The 19,401-nt window shown below is 44.0% G+C and overlaps 1 protein-coding gene across 1 annotated transcript; it reads right to left on the reverse strand.

The window, feature by feature from the left end:
• On the reverse strand, positions 1 to 5,595 carry adrb2a (adrenoceptor beta 2, surface a). Its single transcript, XM_070963290.1, has 2 exons — positions 5,424 to 5,595; positions 1 to 5,009 (listed from the first exon to the last, which is right to left on the reverse strand). The coding sequence occupies exon 2, from the start codon at positions 5,007 to 5,009 to the stop codon at positions 3,756 to 3,758; it is 1,254 nt and encodes a 417-aa protein (XP_070819391.1). The 5' UTR covers positions 5,424 to 5,595; the 3' UTR covers positions 1 to 3,755.
• Between the last annotated feature and the right edge of the window lie 13,806 nt (positions 5,596 to 19,401).

Here is a 19,401-nt window from a genome sequence, read left to right on the forward strand (position 1 = left end):
GAGGGCATGACATGCAACATGTACATAATTTATTTCAATACAAATGTTACAGCACATACACTTGCTTTTTCATAAATACCAAAGGACACCACATGTTGTAACAGGCTTCATTACTGTGTGACAAAAACTTGTGCGAAAATAGCTTAATAACATTTAGTAAACATTCAGTTGAGTGACGACTTTTTCCACTCTGGCCATGAAAAAAGTTCACATACAATAGGTTTTCTGTTCATGTGACGACTAAAGCAATATCTAAGTTTCATAGAAAATTCACATTTACATAGGCTACATCAATTTATTAGAATAGTCCACCTTCAACAGAATCTGTGCTGAGATTCTGCAGCAATCATTTCTCATGAGTCTTCACTCGCTCTTCAGTCTTTTGTCACAAACAGGAAAGAGCACTTCCACAAAAATATTATGGTACAAGAGAACAGGCGTAACTCTCCAGCCATTAATTGTTTATAGTTCATGAACTCAAACATGGATTCAGTTGTTCAAAAGTTCTACAAGTGTTTCATGAAAGTGCTATAAAGTGCTGCTTTACGTTCATCATGGGGGACTAGTCTTGTGGGAGAAAGTGACTTTTATTAAATTGGAACAGTGGCGGCTCAGTGAGGACAGCATTAGCATTAGCCTGCCTGAGCCTTGATTAAATAAATGTGTCAATCCATGACATCAGTCATATTCTCTGTAACGTTCATCTGTCACCTAGATTCCACTTTTAAAAGAGCCTCTTATGTCGTCAGAGCTGGTATAACCATACCAGTGGACAAGGTCAGTGACCTGGGCCAAACTTCGGTGGGAGAACTGAATGTTCGTTGTCTGCATCAGTAGACATGATTTATGGTTCCAAACTATCAGCTGTACTTGGAATGTTTGTAGTGCCAGATAATCATTCAAGATTCACTGAACATAACTGCATTGTGTGCTCCAGCATGAGGAGGTGAAGACATGAATTACATTCCTTAGTATACAGGCGTATTGACAAAAAAGTAACCATTAATAACTCTGAGACAGCTGAGGTGCAAGGAGAGGCCACTGCCAGGAGGGAGCAGTGTGGATATATAGTTCACAACCTGCTCAACTCGAATAAAAACACTTTGATCAGATCAGATCACTTTGAAAGGAAATGGCACCACGGTCCACAAACACAACACCACAAATATATAGCAGACATGCAAACCATCACTTGTGAAGTGCTTCAAAACAAGACAGATGTGTTGAAAACAGACCTTTTTTAAATCCAGCCGTGACTCATCAATTTAGCATTAATGTGCCAATTAAATGCAAGTGAATAAATATAATAGTCATATATCAAAATTTTGGTCTAGAATCTTTATCTGTTGTGTGCTTTGTGCATGCTGTACAGTGAAAATATTGAAAAAATACCCTGGAGAACATTTCTTATGACATTCAACCCCTGCATTTACTTTGCTGTAAATCAATGAAGAAGAAAAACAGAAAAAAGACCAACATCCTGGAGAGGTTGTTTTTCACATGGCAAACACTGACGTATGATGAAACCGTAGTTACGTATATTCCTAAGGTCTACAACAACACTGCTGACCAAATCTACCGATACAGTACATAGAGATTCCTGTGAGGGAACAAAGTTCACAGTTTTGACGGTGTCAGCTGACCTTACTCCAGAGGCAACACAACATGCACTAAAACACAGGTCACTAACACCGATTTAGACTGGCAGAGAATCCCTGCTCCCCCTCCTGCCGTCAGTAGCCACATTTAGCTTGCTGTCACTTTGATCAGAACATAGTAGAGATCGCCAAACAGACTGGGGAAAGGGGGATGCATCCGCAACAACACCCCCAATCCAAGTCCAACATGCTAAGTGCTAATTTTTCCATTTTTCCAAAATTAAAAAATGACATTCCCAAGGACCTGTGAACTTAAGACTAGTGATAAGAAACAGAGTCTCATTTCAGGTTGGCGGTTCAGATCTCGTCACAACCTGCAAATTGGAAACCATATCTGTAATCTACTAATCTATGTCAGTGTTGTTTTGAAGACAGAGTTATCTGATGCTCCAGCTAAACAGCGAAGATAATGGATTTATTCGTGTTTATTGGGCTGGGCTCAGCTGGATCAGGGCATTTCCTGGAGACTGCACACTAAACACCATCTAAAGTAGACTGACTGAAACTGACTGAACAACTGGAGCAGCTGAGGCACTGCTCTGCAGAGAGCTCGATGCAAATGTTAGACTGATTTCATAAAGACCGAGACATCCGTTCACAGTGAGGAGACTCTGGGAAATGTCAGGGAGCAGCAGAAAGGTGCGCTGCTAAGGACCATTTTCCCACCTCCATTTACTGACCTGACCAGTCCTGGAACTTTGTTATCACTTGGCTACTTCGACGCACTGTTTATTATTGTGTGTGGTTTGTACCCTTGTGCCATGACTAAGGAAACGGCCTCTCTGGTTTCAGTAAACAGTGTAGATGCTGAAACACAGCAACCACAAAATGTGATAAACAAATATGGCCTGTGTAACAACGAGGACAACTGTTGCTACCAGCACATAGAGGGGACAGGAGAGGAATAGCTTGCCTTAAAGTTACGTAATCGCCATATAATGTACCAAATATTGATTTAGATGTTGCACAAATGAATCTACGGACTGAATGCAAGATATGACTGGCAGGCTGTGCAGTCACAAACCTTAAAGGAAACTGCGTTTGAATTTATTCAAATGTCAGCTGCGAGCTTAAAGGTCAATACCGAGAATTAACCAAATTGACCACAATGTCATCTGCTTTGCAAGGAAACATACTGGATATTTTCAGGGTTGATAATGGAATCACAAACTTGAAAGTTTTATCACATGACTAACAGAGGACAGCCCCAGGCGTTTCTTAGCTTGCACAAGTGAGATGTAGATAACTTCATATCTCTGGTGCTATCTGCTGGCAACAGAAACTCCCATGCAACAGGCTGTAAAACACGAGAGCAGGGAGCAGGGCCTCATAACATAGCTGAGCAGTGAGGAGAGAGCGAGAGAGAGACAGGTTCTGCCACACCTGTTGCTGATCATCTTTCACACTGAGACAATCCATCAAACTATATGGAAATGAAGCAAAGCCAAATTATAATTTTGCTTGATTTGGAATGTATTTCATCAAACAAAGCACCAGAAAGGCATTAAGTCTGATCCTTCCACACTCCTTGTCCATTTTCTGATGGAAATAAGAAGTCACAATCCACGCCGAATTGGCAAGCCCGAATGGAATTTACAGCCTTCAACAACATTGACTTTGAATTTCAAAAGCATTTTTATGCTAGTTAGTTGTGAGATCTTTTGCCAAGAACTCTAAGACAAAAACAGCTATTTAGCTATTATACAATGCACAGACCATTTAGTAGCATAAATAGACAGCTAAGATTCTGCCCTAGTTTAACTCCTATGGACAGTGCCTTCATGTGAAATAGTTTTGATAGTCAGTTAAGAAACAGTTATTGAAAACAATGTGATGAGGTAGATGGAAATTAAACATGATAAATGTAACAAAAGAGCAAGTGATCTACCCACAGTGTTTATTCACTGTGTTGAAAGAGGAAGAGAAATACTTTCCTCAGCTGAACATGGTTATTGGATCTTTTTTTAAAGCAGTCTCCAGGGACTCACACAGTCAGTGTGACTGGTCTTACCTTCATCAGTCAATGGGAAAAAGTTTATGATAGCAGTGTAAACATGTTTGGATCGCCCTGTCGACAGAACTCTTAGGGATCCCAGTTTAAAGGACCGTTGCTACAGTTGTTAGGCCTTTGCTGCAATTCCCGTTGGGGTCCACCGCTCTGTCCACAACACTGCAGACCCCAGCTCCCTTTCCCAGACACCCCTCATTGGCATCACTGTCCTCTGAACTGCCCTTACTCCTCCCTTGCTGCTCGCTCTGCCAGCTGTGTCTGCTGTAGATGTATCCATTCACGGGCCCCGGATTGCTGAGGCGGTTCCTCTTCATGCAGAGGATTTCCTTGAAGGCATACCTGAACTCAGGACTCCGGCAGTAAATGAGCGGGTTAAAGGCAGAGTTTGCGTAACCTATCCAGTTGAGTATCCTGAAGGTGAGGTCGTTGTGCTGCTCTTTCCATATGGCCACCACCACATTGAGCAGAAAGAAGGGCAGCCAGCACAGTGTGAAGATCCCCATGATGATGCCTAGTGTCTTTAGGGCTTTGTGTTCCCGCAGGCAAAACTTGGCCTTCTTTTGGCCACGCCCGTTGTTGGGCTCCAGAGATTTGAGGTTGCTGTTGTCGCTGTTATGGAAACGTCCAACACTTTGGTCAATCTTCTTCAGCTGGCGCTTGGCCTCCTGGAAAACACGGCTGTAGACAAAAACCATGATGACCAAAGGGATGTAGAAGGAGATGATAGAGGAGGTGATGGCGTAAGCCATGTTGGTGTAGAACTCACAGCAGTTACTGTCCTCTATGCACCTGATAGCCTCTTCATCATCTGATATCCACCACTTCATGTGGATGGGTAGGAAAGATATCAAGGCGGCGATCACCCACACCAGCACAACCACAATGCGAGCCCTGCACTTGGTCAGCATGGACTGGTAGCGGAACGGAGAAGTGATGGCTAAATATCGGTCTATAGCTATGACGCACAGGGTCTCGATGCTTGCTGTCACACAGAGCACGTCGGTCGCAGTCCAGAACTCACACCAGAAACTACCAAAGTGCCAAGTCTTAAATATAATGTAACAGGCACCGAAAGGAACCACGATGAGACCCATGACCAGGTCAGCACAGGCTAGGGATGTAATGAAACAGTTGGTGACATTTTGGAGACGCTGGAAGCGGGCGATCGCTGTTATGACCAGGATGTTGCCAAAGACTATGCACAAGACGAGTAAGGACATGATCATGCCCAGCAGGATCATTGTTGCCTCACTGTAACTCTCTTCTGGCTTAGCTGGGTCTGACGTGGTCACCATCTCTGTACTCACATTGAGGTACCCTGGGGTGGTTGTACTTCCCATCTGAAGAGACCATACGTGGATAACACACACACAGACACACACACACCGGCACACATACACACACACACACACACACACACACACACACACACACACACACACACACACACACACACACACACACACACACACACACACACACACACACACACACAGAGTCAGAATTGAAATCTATAGAAGTTGCCTGAGAGAACAGATGACAAAAACGCTGTTTGTAGAAATGTTATGCATATAAAAACAGCACAAACAAATTTGCCCTTTTGTGTCTGTTGTTGGTTTTATTTTCACAAAAAAAAAGCAGACAGAAATTACAGCACCAACACCACAAAATAAGCTCATCACATCCTGTTAGACCTAAACCAGCACAGCTTACAAAACACGTTAAACAAGCCAACCAAACATAAAAGTACAAACCTCCACAGGTAGTTGTCTTGTTCCTGCCTCCCATAAAAAGTAGAAATGTCTGTTCAGGTTGTTCCTGCAAAGTATTCACTGTCCCATGTCCTTCCTTCTACTGTCTGTTTTTCTTAATCTCCGTGTGTCTCACTCACTCAGTCCCTCAGTTGAGCAGTGTTTCTTCTAATGTGTCTCCCGGGCTATTTGTCAGAGCCCTTATAATGTGCAGTGATGACATCATGGTCAGTGCTCAGCCAATCAGAAAGCTAGCCTGTGGAGGGTGCTGAGAGCTCCCGAGAGTTTGAACACATTGCCCCTGCAGCAGCATGAGACAAAAGCTGCAAAGACAAGACAGGACTTTTTCTAACTTCTAACTCCAGCTTTACGTCTCTTGAAAATATGCAGAACTGATCGTAAAAGTCCTGAACACTAAATCAGAATGCAAGCGCTGTGTTCAAAGTCGGGATAAAACATTTAGTCTAGCAGCACAGCTTTTGCCTTCATCTGAATCAAATTAAAAAACAGGTGAAGATTTCTCTGCCCCTTTGTAAAGTGAGGCAAAAAATATACCAAATTCAGTGTATGATTTACGATTTATTGAGAGGTTTGACTATTGCGGCTCTCGTCGGTGTGGTAGTGTGTGTGTGTGTGTGTGTGTGTGTGTGTGTGTGTGTGTGTATGTTTTGCTACCGTGTTGTTTCACAAAAAAATGTAGAGTACGGCGTACACTAAAAATTGCAAGTGGTTCAGTCCTTGCAGATCAGTGAAATTGTGTTTATGTAATGCTATAAGTTAAATATCTAAAGGTTAAACTGCAGAAAAAAACCAAATTCCTATTTCTGTTATAAGAGTGGAAACACAGCCCTGCCATAGTACAGAGTGTTTTTGGGATTCAGGACAAATTTGCATGTCTGTTCAGCTTCCAAATTTTATGCAAAAATTGTAACATGCAGTTTTCCACTGGAAGAATTTTATTTTTTTATCTGAAATACTATTTAAATTCTGCGACAGAATGAACAGTGTTATCTGTGTATTAGTTAAACAAACATGGAGGTCTGCGTTAGAATGGAAAAAGCTATCAGTGACAGATTGAAAAAGCAGAGGGATGAGCAGACCAGCCACTGTGGGGTGTATATGTCCTTTGTCTGCTCCTGTTTGTGCCTCAGCCATGCTTTTACTGCATGATGCACTAACACTAAATAACTATCGCTACATTGTTATCATTATGAGGATGGACAGTTTTAAGTTTTGGTATGCAAGTATAAACTCAGTGTGTGCTTGAAGTGTTAGCGGGTAATGAACAACACCATCCTCACATGCAAGCAGATTTCTCTCTGTGAATAAATGTTTGAAAAGAAAATAAGACACGTTAAACACCAAGTTAAGTCCTACCTGAGTTCTGACACCATACAGCTCTGCAAATCTGACAGGCATGTGTTGCAGATGGATAATTTTTCATTCACTATTTACTGCATTTCTGTTGTGCTGAACTATCTTTGCGTTGGCTGGCTCCATTCAGGACCGAGTCCCTGTCACACACTAGATAACAACAGTGAAATGATTAGTGCTATTTCAGACATCCCACATCAATAGATAAACCCATTTTTTTCCAGGCATTTCTTGTTGCGTAATGATTTTGGTTTGGAGTTCTCTTTGCGACTAATCACGAGTCAAGGCAGCTCATTTGAAATACAGTGCAGTGGGAGGTCAGGCCAAGGTTTGTGAATAATATAACCATTATGATACCACATGGATCATAAACAAGCCTTTGAGGTAAGTAGGTGTGTTTAGTGCTCTGAGGGTGTTTGCAAGTGTGTGTGTGTGTGTGTGTGTGTGTGTGTGTGTGTGTGTGTGTGTGTGTGTGTGTGTGTGTGTGTGTGTGTGTGTGTGTGTGTGTTCTGACCTTCAATGAATGTACACACCACAGGCGCTGTACTGCATCCATGTACTGTATGTTACAATGAGCTCTCTGAAAAGTCCACATGACTCATGATGCACCAAATGCAACAAATCTAACCAGAAAGGCCACATTTGGATCTCAACTGACGCTACAATTCATATTTTCTGATCTGCTTTTTAACATAAATCAACAGATGCATTGATTACCTCCTGCTATAATTTGTCATATTGCTTTTGGGCTTTAAATAATTAGAATTTGTGTTGCCAACCTTGTGGGGTTCCATCCGTCTCGCTCTTCAGTCCAAGGCACAACCTTATTAACTTGAGGGCAGATTATCATATAACTTGCTGTAGATATTCATGGCACCCATACATTTCTACAGATTTTGGTGAGCCTCTGACATTTTGTCTAGCTAAACACTTTGATGCATGACAATATATCTTGGCAGGTTTCCACGAACATCAATGTTCGTGTTCTCAGAATTAATTAAAATGTTGTAGCGACCTGAGCCTTTTCCTGGCCTTACCATTGGTCTGAAATTTCTACTTGTGCCAAAGAAATATCAAAAGCTTCTGCACACATCCTGAAATTGAGAGCGCACATCTCTTCCCTCTCAGGGATAAATGTCAACACTGCACCTAAGATTAACATGAAATCTGCTGAGCACATGTATGCTCTCAGTTCAATCGACTCATGTGATTTTAAGCCTTATCTCTTGCACAACTTACAGGACAAACCCCATGTTTAGCCTCACGGCTGATAAGCCTCTAAGAATTGAGAAAAGGCCAGTATGTTGTCTACAGTATGGATTGTAGGGAGTAATGAACGCTGCACCCTTTGTGGGCTTAGCTGTAACAAAAAGTCTGTTGATTTCTGGCCTGACTTATATGATCACATGATGAATTTGCTTTCAGAGTGATGAGCGACCGTGTCATCTGGGAATGTTGGTTATGAGCCCTGATCTCCTTGATACTGTGTACTTGGAATGTACCTCAGCACTGCACTTAAACGTCACGCTGCTCTGGCTTAGAGCTTTGAACACTAAATGTAATATCAATGTAATTTCTCTTCTTTACCTTGTTTTGGAAAGTGGCAGTCTACATGTTCGATTAACATTGTCTAGGTTCCTCAGTCTGTGCTATTTGTCTCCCTGCATCCTGTCACTTCCAGACAGAGCCAGCTCACGTTTAGATAAATCACTGACTGTCTTGGATCTTTCCCCCTGTTAGATATTTTACACTGCTCTGTTTAGACAAAGGCTGTTACAAAAAAAAATCCCCCCACACACCATCTCCTCCTGGATTCTTGCTTTTCTTCAGATGTGATGTTGACCTGATGATCCAAGCTGCACCACCCCCCATTATGGTTTTCCTGTAATCTGTAAGGAACAAAACATGGAGGCATTGTTCCTCTAGGGAAAGGTTCCAGGAGCATAAGAGGAAATCAGAGAGCACAAACACTCGCACTCACTTGTTCTCTTACATGTCAAATTACTTTACTGGTATTAAATTTAATTAAATAAATTTGGCATGGTTGCAAAAACAAAAACAAAGAAAACAGTTTCTGGCTGAGAGTTAGATGAGAATATTGATACCCTTCTCATGCGCTTTTATTATGAAAATAGAGCCAGCCACTGATTAGCTTAAGTTTAATGAAGACTGGAAGCAGGGGAAGCAGCAAGCCTGACTCTGTAACAAAAACATCTGAGCAGCACCTCTAAATGCTACAAAACAGACATGTAAAAATGGTAAGCTGTAGTTTTACGGGGACTTGTATGCTAGATCTATTTCTTGACCAGACACAGCGGGGCTGGCTGTGTCCTCTGCGTCCAGTTTGCTAGGTAACGTAAATCGTCCCATGGCTACAGCTTCATATTTACCGTTAAAATGGTATCAATCTTCTCATCTAACTCTCAATAAGAAAATGAAGAGTATTTCCCAAAATGTTGAACAACGCATTTAAATATCAAATTCTTAAATCTTAAAAAGTCAACTTTGCTTTGACAATTTAATGGACTCAAAAAAATATTAAAGCAAAATTGCAGACATATTTGTAAATTTGCAAGGATTAGCAAGACAAGTGCAAAGCATGCAGTTCGCTGCTGGTGCGTGTTTCATAAGCCATTGTTTTCTCTCTAAACGTCTTCTACAGGAGACAAATGAGCACAAATGAATGAAAACATCCATCCATCCATCCATCCATTATCTTCCGCTTATCCGGGGCCGGGTTGCGGGGGGAGCAGTCTGAGCAGGGACGCCCAGACTTCCCTCTCCCCGGACACTTCCTCCAACTCTTCCGGGGGGATCCCGAGGCGTTCCCAGGCCAGCCGAGTGACGTAGTCACCCCAGCGTGTCCTGGGTCTTCCCCGGGGCCTCCTCCCGGTGGGACATGCCTGGAACACCTCCCTAGGGAGGCGTCCAGGGGGCATCCGATAGAGATGCCCGAGCCACCTCAGCTGACTCCTCTCGATGCGGAGGAGCAGCGACTCTACTCTGAGCTCCTCCCGGGTGACAGAGCTCCTCACCCTATCTCTAAGGGAGCGCTCCGCCACCCTGCGGAGGAAACTCATTTCAGCCGCTTGTATCCGGGACCTCGTTCTTTCGGTCATGACCCAAAGTTCATGACCATAGGTGAGGGTAGGAACGTAGATTGACCGGTAAATCGAGAGCTTCGCCTTTCGGCTCAGCTCCTTCTTTACCACGACAGACCGATACAGCGACCGCATTACTGCAGCCGCTGCACCGATCCGCCTGTCAATCTCACGTTCCATCCTTCCCTCACTCGTGAACAGGATCCCAAGATACTTAAACTCCTCCACTTGAGGCAGGAACTCTCCTCCAACCTGAAGGGAGCAAGCCACCTTTTTCCGGTCGAGAACCATGGCCTCGGACTTGGAGGTGCTAACTCTCATCCCAGCTGCTTCACACTCGGCTGCGAACCGCCCCAGCGCATGCTGAAGGTCCTGGCTCGAGGAAGCCAACAAGACAACATCATCCGCGAAAAGCAGAGACGAAATCTGCCGGCCCCCGAACCGAACCCCCTCCGGCCCCTGGCTGCGCCTAGAAATCCTGTCCATAAAAATGATGAACAGAACCGGTGACATAGGGCAGCCCTGCCGGAGTCCAACATGCACTGGGAACAGGTCCGACTTACTGCCGGCAATGCGGACCAAGCTCCTGCTCCGGTTGTACAGGGACTGTACAGCCCTCAACAGAGGGCCTCCAACCCCATACTCCTGGAGCACCTCCCACAGAATGACGCGAGGGACACGGTCGAATGCCTTCTCCAAGTCCACGAAGCACATGTGGACTGTTTGGGCAAACTCCCATGAACCCTCAAGCACCCTGTGGAGGGTATAGAGCTGGTCCAGTGTTCCACGGCCAGGACGAAAACCGCATTGTTCCTCTTGAATCCGGGGTTCGACTATCGGCCGGATTCTCCTCTCCAGTACCCTGGAATAGACTTTACCAGGGAGGCTGAGGAGTGTGATCCCCCGATAGTTGGAACACACCCTCCGGTCCCCCTTTTTAAAAAGAGGGACCACCACCCCAGTCTGCCAGTCCAGAGGCACTGTCCCCGTCTGCCACGCGATGCTGCAGAGGCGTGTCAACCAAGACAGTCCTACAACATCCAGAGACTTGAGGTACTCAGGGCGGATCTCATCCACCCCCGGCGCTTTGCCACCGAGGAGCTTGCGAACTGCCTCAGTGACTTCAGCCCCGGTGATGAATGAATCGACCTCCAAGTCCCCAGTCTCTGCTTCCTCTACGGAAGACATGACAGAGGGATTGAGGAGATCCTCGAAGTATTCCTTCCACCGCCCGACAATATCCCCAGTCGAGGTCAACAGCTCCCCACCTCCACTGTAAACAGTGTTGACAGAAAGCTGCTTCCCCCTCCTGAGGCGCCGAACGGTTTGCCAGAATTTCCTCGAGGCCAACCGGTAGTCCTCCTCCATGGCCTCCCCGAACTCCTCCCAGACCCGAGTTTTTGCTTCTACAACCGCCCGAGCTGCCGCACGCTTGGTCTGCCGGTACCCATCAGCTGCCTCAGGAGTCCTATGAGCCAACCAGGCCCGATAGGACTCCTTCTTCAGCTTGACGGCATCCCTTACTTCCGGTGTCCACCACCGGGTTCGGGGGTTGCCGCCACGACAGGCACCGCCGACTTTACGGCCACAGCTATGGACGGCTGCATCAACAATGGAAGTGGAGAACATGGTCCATTCGGACTCAATGTCTCCAACCTCCCTCGGGATCTGGTTGAAGCTCTCCCGGAGGTGGGAGTTGAAAACTTCCCTGACAGCGGGTTCCGCCAGACGTTCCCAACAGACCCTCACGGTACGTTTGGGTCTGCCAAGTCTGTCCCGCTTCTTCCCCTGCCAGCGAATCCAACTCACCACCAGGTGGTGATCAGTTGACAGCTCAGCCCCTCTCTTTACCCGAGTGTCCAAGACATACCGCCGAAGGTCAGATGATACGACTACAAAGTCGATCATTGACCTCCGGCCTAGGGTGTCCTGGTGCCACGTGCACTGATGGACACCCTTATGCTCGAACATGGTGTTCGTTATGGACAAACTGTGACTAGCACAGAAATCCAATAACAGAACACCACTCGGGTTCAGATCGGGGAGGCCGTTCCTCCCAATCACTCCCCTCCAGGTGTCACTGTCGCTGCCCACGTGAGCATTGAAGTCTCCCAGCAGAACAATGGAGTCCCCGGTTGGAGCACTTTCCAGTACCCCTCCCAGGGACTCCAAGAAGGCCGGGTACTCTACGCTACTGTTCGGCCCGTAGGCCGAAACAATAGTGAGAGACCTATCCCCAACCCGAAGGCGCAGGGAAGCGACCCTCTCGCTCAGCGGGGAGAACTCCAACACATGGCGGCTGAGCTGGGGGGCTATAAGCAAGCCCACACCAGCTCGCCGCCTCTCACCGCGGGCAACTCCAGAGTAGAAGAGAGTCCAGCCTCTCTCAAGGAGTTGGGTTCCCGAGCCCAGACTGTGCGTGGAGGTGAGCCCGACTATCTCTAGCCGGTACCGCTCAACCTCCCGCACTAGCTCAGGCTCTTTCCCCCACAGTGAGGTGACATTCCATGTCCCCATAGCCAGAGTCGTTGTCCAGGATTTGGGTCGTCGGGGCCCCCGCCCACGACCGCTACCCATTCCACATAGCACCGGCCCCTTCTGATCCTTCCTGCGGGTGGTGGGCCTACGGGAAGGCGGGCCCACGTCGCTCCTTCGGGCTGTGCCCGGCCGGGTCCCGTGGGCAAAGACCCGGCCACCAGGCGCTCGCCTGCGAGCCCCAACCCCAGGCCTGGCTCCAGGGCGGGGCCCCGGTGACGCCAATCCGGGCGACGTACGCTTCCTTGCTTTAATTTCTTTCATAAGGGGCTTCTTGAACTGCTCTTAGTCTGACCCGTCACCTAGAACCTGTTTGCCTTGGGAGACCCTACCAGGGGCATTAAGCCCCGGACAACATAGCCTCTAGGATCATTCGGGTACTCAAACTCCTCCACCACGATAAGGTGGCAGTTCAAGGAGGAGGAATGAAAACATCAGAAAATTTATTATTTCAAATTAAATGTGGTGATGTAATAAAAAAATATATATATATATTTCTTTGCCGCTGATTGTCTCGCCATGCCTAATCCATTCAATCTCTGATTCAAGGCATTGTCCAGGCCAGTCATATCCTTATTGAACTCTGGAACAGACACTCTCCTCAGGATTACTCTAGAGCCTTAACCACTAATTGGTTTTATGGTAAAGGCCCCCAGGAGACTGTGGGTGAGGTCCACCCAAAAACAACCGGGTATATGACCATCAAAGACCAAAAATCCTATGCCGTTTGCACTGCCAACTACAAAAGCAGAGCGTGCTCTTGTTGCAAGTGGAAAGCATCCAAGCTGGCATTGTTACGTGTGGTTCGGATAAACAGACAGCGAGACAAAACTATTTTGTATATTTCAAACGGATCAGACCATATATAGACTAAGCAGTATTGACTGGGTGTACAAGTCATTGTGAATTCAGTTTTCCCCCGATGAAGTTTAGACGGAGGAAGAGGTTGTAAAAACACTTTACTGAGCTATTCAACAAATTCTGGGCTGTGGCCTCCAGACAGAGCTCAACATTTATAAAAGATAAACATAAAAATGTCACCATGGGGCTCTGGCCAGTGTAACGCTTACAGTATTTTACACAGGATGCTGTCGTGTTTTAAGGTGCAAACATAACACACCGCGCTGTCTCAGGATTTATGTGTTCGGCTTGAAGTTAGTGTCACCCACACTCTCAGGTCATCTCATATTTTTAAGCAGGAATTTTATTCACCAGCAAGCGCATCAACAAACGCTTCTGTAACGACGAGCTGCCATTAGTAAAACTCCAGTTACAGCATATTTTACCAGTAAAGGTGTCGAAGTGAGTGGCATATACATATGAGCACACAAGAGATAGACGCAGGACATTTTAACGAACACATTTATTTGCAGTTGGCTTGTGTCACATGTGTACAGTTCCCCTGTGAAAGAGGAAATAACGCACGGCAGTGTTTGCAGCTGGCGCCTGTTCTCCTTCTCTCAGGGTGTTTGAGTAAATGAATTCCAGGGGGTCTCTCAGACCTTTTTATCACTTCTGGGAGGGTGACATCAAGTGGTAAGCGGGTAGAGGGAAGCATTATTTAAATGGGTTTGTTTATGTAAGATATTTATTGGTATTTATTAGGTCTATTTGGGTGTATAATTATTTATTAAGACAGGTGTGTATTTCAGGTGATGGGTTTATGGAACTATTTATTGTATATTAATATGCGTAGATAACTTTGTTGCTCTCTGTAAATGGTATGTGCTAGCCAACTAGGTGAACAGATACTTATTCAAGTGTCTTATTCAAGGGGCAGTCTGTGTGGGGTGAAGGAGTTCTTGAGGTGGTCATTGGGTGTGTTGTTATTGTCGGGCAGAATTGTTGTTCTGAGTAAGATTGAAAGCTTAAGTTCAGATTGCTGCTCTCCTCATTTGCCTCCTTTGATGCTCGGTCAGTCTAACAATATCCCTGCATGGCATGACATGAAAATAATGTCTACACTAGGGTACAGTAACACTACTGTAATCAGTGAAAGAGGTCAGAATAACTTCCCAAAGCTTTTCTTCACTTGGCAGAAAATTGCTGGTCTGGTGGGAGTCACTTTGTTTGTCTGTGTTTGACATCATGACACACAGGGAAACACTCACGGAGGGTGTTAGTCTCCTCAGTAGACATGTTTGAGAAGGTTAAAGGTTGCATTGACCCAATGACCCCGGTTAGCCAAAATTTCTTCTTCTTCATACAAAAATTGGCTCCTTTTGAAATGTCATATAAAATTTGACATTCTCTCTGTCGACACACCTTTGTGTATGTCTGTTTGACTTTTAGGTTTCAGCTGCCCCCAAAGCAGCTAACAGTAGATTTTCCATCTCTGCCAGAATTTGTCTGCCTGACATTGTAGTGTTGACATGATTCACAATATAAAAAACAATAACCCTTCAGAGAGGAATACATTTACATTTTACAACTCTGGGACTTGAGGCAGGATTTATAGTCTGAATTAGGCAGTCAAGGCCTGGGCTACATTATTGCCGTTGCTTAACCCTATGGGAAGACAAGCAATGCATTACTGTCCTTGTGAGGATTTAATTAGTGCGCACAAATGTGTACCATTCAGCAGAAAAGTCCGTGTGGACCTCCCATCTGCACAGAGGGGAATTATAATTCATCTCTGTTTAAATAAACACCATTGATTCAAGCCTAATCGACTTCAATATAAATAAAAAGGAAAAAATACCTCCTTTCTCTAATCATGATGGCCGTACAGTAAATAGAGATATAAATAAATGAACAGCTTTCACTTTGTCTACCAAACCGACTGAGCAAAACTGAGGGACTAGAGGCATCTAAGGACCGATTCTGGAGCTGCCAACGGGATTAACCATCTGCATTAATATTTGGGCACTAGTTAGTATTAATGGGATGGAAATAAGCATGCAAGCCATTCTGTCTTCATGCCTAAGTTCGTTTTAAGCCCCCTGACCACACTTCAAGCACACTGAATGCTTTATCCTTCATCAGGAAATGGATTTAGAATTCCTGACCTGCAGTAACCCATCACTTGTAACTTTTCAATGCAGAATTTGTGTTCATTTGCTCCACTAAATTAAGAACTCTTGTATTTATAAGTGTATAAATCTGCATGACAGAGACACCTGGGAATATAGCTGACCCATGGAATTAGAGTCGTTTGTTCTTCCCACTTCTACAATGATTAATGTGAGACTGAATAGGGCGTGGGCTGATTTCTTTCTCTTTACCACTTAAGGAAGCAACTCGAACACCTCCAGGCTCATTCTCTGTCACCCCCAAACATCTGTTACATTGATTAATTGCAGAAAAAAGTCAACTTTTGATCCGTTCCACGCCAAGTGAGTAAGAGATGTGAAACCAGCGACTATCTCTGGCATTGTTGTCCGTCATAACTTTGGCAGACATCCAGCTTGTATAAATAGCTGCAGTCTTGAATGGTTTCTGTCCGCTGAAGCCGTGAGTTGGAATGAGACTCGTGTTCATGGGAAGCATTTACTGTGAAAGACAAGGGACAGAACATAGTGTTATAGGATCTTTATATTTCAATGATGCTACTTAAGAGGAGGGCTTCCCATTCCTTTGGCAGTGTGTAAAGTAAAAACATTCACTCAGTCATTTAACACTTATTTATCACTCTCTTAGTATGTATCACCCTCAATATGGATGTATATGCAAGAGCTCTTCACATGACCCTGCGTTATCTTCTCATGCTGCTTTTGCTGTGCTGCTTTGCATGCATGTGTGTCCTGCTGAAAACATTAAATTGCATCAGTGTTTTGCCTTGCAAGTTTTATACTAAGTTGCACACTCACACACCTACAGAGATATTTACAACATTAACATTAACTTTGCAGGGGTTGCCTTCAACCAGAGTTCACCTTGCGGCCACATGTGTGACAGCAACACAAACTAGATAATATTTCACAGAGCTTCTCCTAAAAAAGAGGCTTTAAAAGATAACTTTTCCCAATAGGCCAGGCCAGCTATCAGACGCAAAATGATTTATCTTCACTCTGTCATTCTGTATGTTTTTATGTGATCCACAGTAACCTGCATTTTATTATACTGTTCTGCTTTTCTGGACATAATTACAGTCAAGTGGAGACACATATTTGCTTTGATACAAACACCAGATGGACTCTGGGTCAAAGTTATGCATAACAAAAGAGTTCCATTCTTCCAGAACTGTAGTTTGGATGTTTAAGATTAGTAGTCTGACAAGGAATTTGGAGGGGTATCCTTGACTAATGTGCTTTGAAAACAGCGTTGATGACCTTGACTTTAAGCAAACATTTCTCCCTAAAGAAAGATCATAATTATATAATAATAATAATAATCTGAATTTTTATACAGAAAATGTTTCTTCACTTGTTATATTACAAAGGAATTCTGCATGGTAACAAAATCCTACTTGCACTGGTGGACATTCTGTTGGTTGCATGACAACGCTAATGCAGTGCATCATAATCGCATTTTTTCCAGGAGCTTTTTTTGCAGTGGGGGTAGCCTGTGTGACTTTGCTTGTCAGGCCAGTCAAGCATGAAATTGGTCAAAGTGCAGGCAGTCTACTAATTTTTTTCAAATGAAGAGTAATGTGGCAAAAGAAGCATGAAATTCTTCACAAATGTGAAAATGATAGACTCAATTGAGATGTTACTTTTACTCTCACTGAGTAAATGTAGTAGATTGTGAGCTTATCTCTTCTGAGCCATAATCGTGAGCATGTGCAGTGTCTAAGTCATGGATCAAATTCATTAAAAAGAGAGTATATGTTGACTCTGATACTATGTTACGTACCGTGAGGAGTCTGACTGAACCATTGAATTGTTTCTTACCATTTAAAGAAGGCTACTGTGAAACTAAAGGTGATGTCAACTGTCTCTGTACTGTCGATCATATCATCTGATCAATGATTATTTTTGGATGCATTAACAGTTTACCCCCTGCTACTTTCACTGTCTGCATTTATTACATAAAGCCAACTGATTTCAGCAGCTGCAGTGATGACTTTTAACATGCTAACAGCTGGTTAGCTGGTGGTTCAGCATGGTGCAATGTACTGTACTGTACATTCAAGAACATCCAACCATGAGTTACCAATCAGATTTAAGCAAATGCACTAAATAGCTTGTGCTTTATGAGGATAAGTTTGTTCTTTTCTCTTAAAGCTCCGCAAAGACAGTGACAAAATAATTGTTTTTCAGTCATTGATGTATAGCATCAAACAATAGCATGTTAATAGGACTCTGTTGGTAATCAGAACATAATCTCTGAAAAAGGAGGAGAGAACGATGATATACATGTATTCCTCTCTGAAGGGTTATTGTTTCTTATATTTCTTATATTGTGAATCATGTCAACATTAGAATATCTGGCATAGATGGAAAATCTGCCGTTAGCTGCTTTTGGGGCAGCTGAAACCTAAAAGTCAAACAGGTACACACAAATGTGTGTCGACAGAGGCTCCACAAACTTTATCTGACATTTCAAAAGGATGTTGTATTTCTTTCTCTACAGAAGAACAAGTCTAAACTTTCATCTTAAGGTTAATAGGAAAACAAAATTCATATGCAGAGGAATATTACCACAGTGTCCTCTGAGGTGGTCTAGTCTGATCTGTTGTCATTACTGACAATATTGCCAGTGGAGGACTGTTTGCACTCAATGTCTTTACACAATGAGCCTCACTCAGTGAGTGAGTCACGCTCCTGTCTGGCATTCAGATCAAAATGAATAAGCAGCTGCTAACATCCAAAAATATATACATACTCAAGAGGTATGGAACTTGAAAAACACAAATACGGTTGTTTTTCTGCAGGCTGTGTGCAATAAAGCCTGAGGGCAAAAACCTGAAGGTTTAATGCGTCATTGTAGATTAAAATCAGACCAACAGCTTCCAGTTTGCCTTTCAGGGGATTTCCTGAGGATGATTGAGCGTATCAGTGTGACTGAACTTCTCTGTCCGACCAGGAAGTTGTGGAAGGTCAAAGAGAGGATGTGTGCGGGGTAAAGGAACTTCACCAAACATTTCTGTTCAGGTTAGAGACACAAGGTGTTGGGTTGGCAAAAGGGGCTGAACTTTATGTTTCACTTTATAAAGCATGTCGCTCTCAAGCATTTAATCACTTTTCTTTGGATCCCCTTGATGAAGAGGAAAAACTGCAATAAAGTGCATTGAGAGTTCAGAATTTATTAGCAATAAAACGTACCATTTCTCAGTCCAAAACATTTAGGGGTTGGTTTTCTGGCTTATGGTGGCTAAGCAAGCTTAAAATAGATGTTGCTGTTTAACACACATTACAGAGTCATTTCATTGACTGTATGACTCTGTGCTTGTTTTAGTGTTACACTATGCTTTAGCATTTCCTAGTATTCCACACTGACACTGGTTGAATGGCTGTTGTAAAAGCAGCTAGTAAAAGGTATATTGTTTCACTTTAATATGGAAAGACACTATTATCTTAACATGCCCACAGTTGCCAAAATTGTGACAGAATTTTTGTTCTCTGCATGTGGCCATTTATAGCCATTCATGGCCTGTGGCACACGCGCAACACGTTTGCAATGCAACATTTTGCACTGAATCTGAATAAAATATTAATCTGGGATGAAATTTTTGCTGTAAAAAAAATTTAGACCACCTCCCCTCAGCAGAAAGAAAAAATAACCTTCTCCCTTTCTTGACTCTCCACCACCAATTAATTTTCACACAGTCCCTTATTGATGTCTCAGGGTAGTTTTGTGGCTTTGGTTCAGCATCAGGGTGTGCATGTGCTGCATGAGCAGCTCATCTCAATCGCCATCATCATCAATACGCAGGACTGATGTTTGTAAACTTAAATTGACTGTGGACATGGTCACAGGGTAGGAAGGTCCTCTTTGCTGTGGGAAGGGGTGAGCAGAGGTTAGCACTGGCAACAAAGTGTGAAATTAACATTATTGTCACAGTTTGTCACTGGATTTTTCCAGGCATG

Source organism: Chaetodon trifascialis, chromosome 5 (genome assembly GCF_039877785.1).
Source record: "Chaetodon trifascialis isolate fChaTrf1 chromosome 5, fChaTrf1.hap1, whole genome shotgun sequence".
In the NCBI taxonomy this organism is placed as follows: domain Eukaryota; kingdom Metazoa; phylum Chordata; class Actinopteri; order Chaetodontiformes; family Chaetodontidae; genus Chaetodon; species Chaetodon trifascialis.

Coding starts and splice junctions, on each gene's coding strand:
- adrb2a (XM_070963290.1), bottom strand. CDS start 5,009: ATGGGAAGTACAACCACCCCAGGGTACCTCAATGTGAGTACAGAGATG.